The 8109-nt window shown below is 34.5% G+C and overlaps 1 protein-coding gene across 1 annotated transcript; it reads left to right on the forward strand.

The window, feature by feature from the left end:
* LOC131649571 (tetraketide alpha-pyrone reductase 2-like) lies at positions 1-2192 on the forward strand. Its single transcript, XM_058919329.1, has 6 exons — positions 1-208; positions 356-528; positions 612-797; positions 1181-1343; positions 1594-1783; positions 1892-2192. The coding sequence occupies exons 1-6, from the start codon at positions 103-105 to the stop codon at positions 2031-2033; spliced, it is 960 nt and encodes a 319-aa protein (XP_058775312.1). The 5' UTR covers positions 1-102; the 3' UTR covers positions 2034-2192.
* The last annotated feature ends 5917 nt before the right edge of the window (positions 2193-8109 follow it).

The raw sequence follows: 8109 nt of genomic DNA on the forward strand, positions 1-8109 counted from the left end.
GACATTCCTAATTCCTACTCTACCATTTTAGTTCAAGTTTTGACTAATCCTACATAAGACCACAGCACATAATTGATGAACAACACAGAAAAATAGAAAGAGATGCCTGAGTTTTGTGTCACAGGAGGCACTGGCTTCATAGCAGCTTACCTTGTTAAAGCCTTGTTAGATAAGGGTCACACAGTTAGGACTACAGTAAGAAATCCAGGTACTAATATATTTGCATATTTGCGGCACAACTTGTTACCTGTTTGTCTTCTATTTCTGTATAGTATTTATTCCGTATATATAAAATCTGAAATATAATGGTAAAAAATTAATTATTCTATTTTTAGTAATAATCTACTTGATACAGATGATTTGGAGAAGGTTGGTTATCTGACTAAACTAAGTGGAGATAAAGAGAGGTTGAAGATTTTGAAAGCAGATCTGTTGGTGGAAGGGAGTTTTGATGAGGCAGTGAGTGGTGTTGATGGTGTGTTTCATACAGCATCTCCTGTGATTGTTCCATATGATGACAACATTCAGGTAATGCATTTTTTTTATTTCACTCCTATAGTTTATGCATACATATGTGTTGTAATTTTGTTGATGTTTGGATTGTTTTGTAGGCTACTTTGATTGATCCATGTATTAAAGGAACTCAGAATGTGCTGAACTCTTGTATCAAAGCAAATGTGAAACGTGTGGTGCTAACATCTTCTTGCTCTTCGATAAGATACCGTGACGATGCGCAACAAGTTTCTCCTCTTAATGAGTCTCATTGGAGTGATCCAGAATACTGCAAACGCCATAACGTAACAACTCTTATTTCCCTCTCAATTAGGACTATTATTATAAAGTATTAAGTAATGTCACACAGAGTCCATCTTAAGTTTTTGGAGGCACTGCGTGTAGATTAGTTATAATTATGAGTCCTAATTAGCCACGTTTAGCTGCGGCAAATTTTGAGTTTTATGCGGTAATTCAGCTTGCACGTCCTCAAAGACGGCACTGGTCACAGAGTAGTGCTTTTAATATTAATGATTTTTAATTTCAGTTATTTGAAAATTTCATGAACTATAATTTCAAATTGTTTAACCATACAATTTCATTGATTATTGAATTGGTGATTTGCTTGTAACTTTATCATTAAATTTTATGTTTTTATCTTGAACCGTGAAACTCGTGAATTATGCAGCTGTGGTATGCATATGCAAAGACTTTGGGAGAAAGAGAGGCTTGGAGGATTGCAAAGGAAAGTGGGATTGATCTTGTGGTAGTTAACCCTTCTTTTGTTGTTGGTCCACTTCTTGCACCACAACCAGCCAGTACATTGCTCATGATACTAGGCATCATCAAAGGTTAATCATTATTGTCAAATGTTCTGTTATGTTATATATAGATCGCTAGGATACCCTATTCAAATTTCTTTTGACATTTTTAGTTCTCTCTTCCTGTTGAGATCTAGGGCTCAAAACTCTAGTATTGGCGTTCAACCTAACAATATCAGATTTTGTCAGTTGAGCTAGGATTTGCAGATAAACAATGCTAGACTAGACTTTGAAAATTTGATTATGTTAATCTAAGTGAAAGTATATGTTTTAATAACAGGTTTGAAAGGAAATTACCCAAACACCACGGTGGGCTTTGTCCATATCGATGACGTGATTTCTGCCCACTTATTGGCTATGGAGGAGCCCAAAGCATCTGGCAGGCTTATTTGTTCAAGTACAGTAGCCCACTGGTCTCAAATCATCCAAATGCTTCAGGCCAAATATCCTTCCTATCCATACGAAACCAAGTTAGTTTTTTTAACATTAAGTATATATCAACCTTAATTTTGCTATCATTAAATGACTAAAACAACAAAATTCTATTTGTTTTGAAAGTAAATTCCTTTCCACTACAGGTGTAGCGGCCAGGAAGGAGATAATAATACTCATAGCATGGACACTACGAAAATCACTGAATTGGGTTTTCCTCAATTCAAAAGCCTTGAACAAATGTTTGATGACTGCATCAAAAGCTTTCAAGACAAAGGCTTCCTGTGAGATCCATAACATGATCTCAGGTACCTTTTGTGTTCGTGTGAGGTGTTTGTACCATGTGCACTTTAAACTAAGGCTGACATATGTACCAAAATAAGAATTAATTAAACATTCTAGTCCTTGATCTATGAAGAGGATAAGTTTTATTGCTTTCTTTCTTTATCCAAGATTTTGCTCTATTTCTAATTTGTGTAACATTTAATGTTTTGGAAAATTACCTCCATAATTTTCTTCTTTAAAAATAGGCATTAGTGGAAACGTGAAATGTAAGTGTAATGACACAAAAATTTTAGTGTGAAAAACCTTCTCAATGTGAGAAAGGAAAAAAAACCACAAGACTCTTAGGCCTCTTAAACTTCTACAATTATGATAATGAGAATACAACAACTTTACCCTTAGGTAGATCTCACTACAATGTATCTATTAATTAGCAAGAAACACTCTCACAAATTGGCTCACTATTTCTCTAACAAAGAAACTCTCAATGAGGTTCACTTTTCTCTTTTGAGCGAGACTCTCTTTCTCTCTTACTTGTTGTTCTTCTTTTGTGTGTTGTGAATTGAATGCTTTCCCATGGTCCTATTTATAGGAGAAGCAAGCCAAATGTGCCTTACATGCATTAAGACAGTTGTCTTTTAACCCTCAGTGATTCCGATGTATTCAACTTTTGTGTTTCTCATAGCAATGCACTTTTGTAATCGTGATTACTGTAACACCCCGAATTTAATTAAATTGGTTAATTAAATTAATGGAGGATTTAAATATTCGATTTAGTCGAAGGGCACATTTGGAATTATGAAATTGATCTCGGAAAATAATATTAAGAATAATATTATTTATAAGTCGGAATTATTATATCGGGGGAATATTATTTAAAGTGATACATTGTTATTTTGAGTTATTATTCTTATTGGGCCTAAATTAGTTTGTGAAAAAGAAGTGAAAAACTAAGCCCAATTACAAGTGATAAATTAGGGTTTTAGAGAATGAGAAGTGTAGTTTGTCATTTTGGAGAGAACAAAGTTTGAAGAGAAGAGAAAGAGGCAAGTTTTGAAGGAGAAGAACAAGCTTAGAGATTTCATCCATGGTGTCAAATTGAAGATGCAAATAGAGACCCATTGAGTTGCTTCCATTGAATAAGGTAAGGGTGGGGTTCTATTCCTATAATGGGGCTTATGAAACCTTGCATGTTGGGAATTAAGTGTGTAGATTTATTGCAATTGTTGTGTTAATTGTTGCTGGAAAATAGAGAATCACCCCATGTAGTTGAATTAGTGTTTTTATTTAATTGCTGTTGTTGCTGTTTGTTGATGTTGTGTTAAACGCGAGTATTGAGACATACTAGTACAAGAAAATGTGTTGTTGGTGCTGTATGTGGTGAGAGTCTATAATGCCTAACGGATAGCAGTGACGGAACGGCGGCATGCTTGCGCATTGACGGACGAGCGACATTGTTTCTTTCTTTTCAATTTGGACAAAACATTTAAAAGAAAACGTGAAGGGTGATTAATTTATTAATTTAGGAGAAAGAATAAAAAAATTCCAATTATTGTGATTACTTGATTCCTTGCTTTCAGCTAATATTCACATCTTGTTAGCTGCATGTTCCTTTCTTATTCAACTTGTGTTCATTAAAGAGTCAAATCAAAAGGGGAGGTTAATGCTGGATCTAGAGTAATAAACCTTGTATGAAATAGTAATAATTAATACTATTAAGTTAATCAATATTTTATCAAAGAATGGCGTTTTGAAATTATATAAGTTTAGTCAGTAGAAATTATAAGGTATATAAATTTAGTCACTAGAAATTATATAATTCAAAACAATTCTGTTTGATCGAAATAGCCGAATTAAGCGGTATATTTAATTGTCCGAAATTCGATGAAAATTAACGTGGTAGCTAAGTTTAATTAGTACATTAACATGGTGGTGTTATTTTGTTGAAATCGTGATATTTTACTAATCGACTGAAATTGTGTTTAATTTAAATATTCTTTATAAATAAATTATAATAATTAATAGAATTGTCAATAGAGTTGTTAGAGTTGTCAATAGAGTTGTTAGAGTTGACAATAAGTTGTCAGAGTTGTTTTGGGTTATTAAGAGTCAGACTTTTATTTGTTTTGCGTAATTTTGACATGTTTAGAGCTGTTAGTGTATGATGTCGGTGTTTGTTTTTTTGTCGAAACTTTAACAATTCATATCTTTTGAACCGTAATCCCGTTTGAGTCTCCGTTCGAGGCGTTAGAAAGCTAGCGCGATATTCTTTTTAATAAAAATGGTCTTGAGCAATAGAATACTATAAAATTGGAAATGGAGTAGAAATAGAAGTGAATTAAATTAATATAGTGTGATTATTAATTGGTTGATTAAATTAATATTTGAATTAATTTCAATGTGTTTAATTGATTAGAATACAATTTGGAATTAGATCAACTATTTGGTTTGTCGGTAAATTACAATATTTTGAGAATTATCCGTAATTGTGTTTTGACTTGAATATGTATGTTGAGGAATATATATTATTATGTCAATGATGTTGTTTTGATATTGGTTCTCTGTGGGTAGTTGGATAGCATTAATTTTAATGATTAATTGCTTGATTTTAAATGTGTATGTTCATATATAATTGGCAAAATGAGAATTAACATGAGATAGTATGATTACTAGTGTTAATTGGATTTTGTGAATCGTAATTGATTAATTGGCCTTTTATATGTGAATGATATGTATGTGTTGTGAATGTTGTGTACAATTGGTGGATAATTCATCGAGTTGAATTATTGTGATATGCTAAATATTAAGATGGTAGAGATGATCTTAATTGCATATGTTTGTCAACATTGTACATGCATTCATGTCATGGTGTGCCTTGAAACAAAGGTGGTTTGCTTTGAAACAAAAGCGGGGCTTGGATTCTAGAGTGAATTCGGAAAGTGGTAAACTATATGTTTACATTTGGTGGCTTTGATCTTGTCCGGATCTGAAGCGTGGCTAGATTCTATATGAATCGGAAGCGGTGGAACTTTGGGTCCATATTGGGTACCACATGCATAGAGTCACATGTCTTGCATTGAGTCACATTGAGGTTAAGTGATGTTTGAATATATGCATTTATGTGATTGTTATGTGTACATGAGATGTGATAATTGAAATTGGTGATGTTTTGACACATAATTGGCTAAATGTGTGAATATGTGATAATGATGGATTGTGTATATATTTGGAATAATAGTATTGAATCTTTTGAGTATTATACTATTGAATTTTGTGCATACTTGATTATGTGAAATTTATTGGATGATACTATTTACATGATTATGACTTGTTGTGTGATGAAAAGTATGTGAGACTAATGAACTGTAGAAGTATGATGTATATAGTAGTTATTGATACTTGCGATGTGATGATTTTATATGTCTGAATCCTAGCATGCAATTTATCATACGCCTACATATATGATTTGATATCTCACCCTTTTCTCTTGTTTCGCCGTTGCCTTTATATTGGTAACGTGCAGGTATTCAAGTATGAAGATTTAGTTGCCGTTACTCGATTCGGTTGTCGCTCTGATACGTAGCACTCTAGGGGGAACGATTTATATTATTTATGATGTTGCTATTTAATTGTTTCATTTTGGTTGGACAAAATGATAAGTTAACTGAAGATATTTTATTGAATACATTCTTAAGTGATGCCGCTGTGTTATAATAAAATAAGTTATTCTATTTCAAAGGTGCTATGTATCCGCTTTATGCGACGAGGTGATTTGTTTTGTTTTAATTATGTGACGCCTCATTTGTTTATTGAGAAATTTTGAAAACTCTGATTTTTTTATATATATAATTTCCGGGTAGAAATGGGGTGTTACAATTACCATGAGACATCTCTCCCTGTAAAAGTAATCAAATACCCGGAAGTAAATTTTCTTGAATCTACATCTCTTGCCATATCTGCATCTGTTAGAACAAGATTTGTTCTTATCAATTATCTTAGTTTTGATGATAACAATAATATGAATTTTGCTTAAGATAATATGGTACTCTAATCCAATGCAATTTCCCTTTCAGGAAATATATATAAAGAGTACGCATAATTCAGCGCTCAGAAGTTGTGTCTCAAATGGTTCAGCATGCAACATCAGAACATGGTCTGGCAAGACATCAGAAGATGGTCGAAGCAGAATCAGAACATGGGTCTATGGAAGCATCAGAAGAACATGAGATCAGAAGCACTGAAGATCAGAAGATGGTATCACGCTCAGAAGCACTTCAAGGTCAGAAGATCAGAAGATGCTATGCACCAAGCTGTTTGACTCTGATGATATTCAAACGTCGTATTCACAAACATCAGATCAGAAGGAAGTACACGTGGCAGACTACGCTGACTGACAAAAGGAACGTTAAAGCTACTAAAGGCTACGTCAGTAGACACAGCGTGAACAAGGCTCGAGGTAGTTGACAAAAGCGTATAACATTAAATGCGAAGCTGTACGGAACACGCAAAGCATTAAATGCATTCAACGGTCATCTTCTCAACGCCTATATATATGAAGTTCTGATGAGAAGCAAGGTTAACGATCCTGAACAAAGACAATTCAAATTAACTTGCTGAAACGCTGTTCAAATCTAAACTCAGAATCTTCATCTTCATCAAAGCTCACTACATTGCTGTTGTAATATTTTAGTGAGATTAAGCTTAAACGTTAAGAGAAATATCACAGTTGTGATTATCGCTTTTAAGAAGCATTTGTAAACTCTTGAATTGATTACATTAAGTTGTAAGGAACTAGAGTGATCGTGTGATCAGTATACTCTAGGAAGTCTTGGCAGTTGGCTGAGCAGAAAGTCTTAGGAGTGAACTAAGCCTAGAGTGATCGTGTTGATCAGTAGACTCTAGAAAAGTCTTAGGAGTGAACTAAGCAGTTGTTCCTGGAGTGATCAAGTTGTGATCAGAAGACTTAGTTGCGGACTAAGTGGAAAACCATTGTAATCCGTGCGATTAGTGGATTAAATCCTCAGTTGAGGTAAATCATCTCTGCGGGGGTGGACTGGAGTAGCTTCGTTAACAGCGAACCAGGATAAAAATAATTGTGCAATTTATTTTTATCATCCAAGATTTAAAGTCACACTTATTCAATCCCCCCCCCTTTCTAAGTGTTTTTCTATCCTTCAATTGGCATCAGAGCGCCGGTTCTAAGGTGCAAGCACTTAACCGTGTTTAGAAAAGATTCAGGAAGAGAAAAACGCTTCATTTAAAAGATGGTTGATGAAAGTGAAAGGACTACACCTACACCTGCATCTACATCTGGCTCTGCTGAGCAATACAACGGTAACAATGGTTATACTAGACCGCCGGTATTTGATGGTGAAAACTTTGAATACTGGAAAGATAAACTGGAAAGTTACTTTCTGGGTCTAGATGGTGATCTATGGGATCTTCTGATGGATGGTTACAAACATCCTGTAAATGCCAGAGGCGTGAAGCTGTTAAGGCAAGAAATGAATGATGATCAAAAGAAGCTTTTCAGGAATCATCATAAATGCAGAACTGTTTTGCTGAATGCTATCTCTCATGCTGAGTATGAGAAGATATCTAACAGGGAAACGGCCTATGACATATATGAGTCCTTGAAAATGACTCATGAAGGAAATGCTCAAGTCAAGGAGACAAAAGCTCTAGCCTTAATCCAGAAGTATGAAGCCTTCAAGATGGAGGATGATGAAGACATTGAAAAGATGTTTTCGAGATTTCAAACTCTGACTGCTGGATTGAGAGTTCTTGACAAAGGATACACCAAGGCTGATCATGTGAAGAAGATCATCAGAAGCTTACCCAGAAGATGGGGTCCTATGGTGACTGCATTCAAGATTGCAAAGAATCTGAATGAAGTTTCTCTGGAAGAGCTGATCAGTGCCTTGAGAAGCCATGAGATTGAGCTGGATGCAAATGAGCCTCAAAAGAAAGGTAAGTCTATTGCATTAAAATCAAATATCAAGAAATGCACTAACGCTTTTCAGGCCAAAGAAGAAGATCCTGAAGAATCAGAATCTGAAGAAGAAGATGAACTGTCCATGAT

Source organism: Vicia villosa, linkage group LG2 (assembly GCF_029867415.1).
Source record: "Vicia villosa cultivar HV-30 ecotype Madison, WI linkage group LG2, Vvil1.0, whole genome shotgun sequence".
Classification (NCBI taxonomy): domain Eukaryota; kingdom Viridiplantae; phylum Streptophyta; class Magnoliopsida; order Fabales; family Fabaceae; genus Vicia; species Vicia villosa.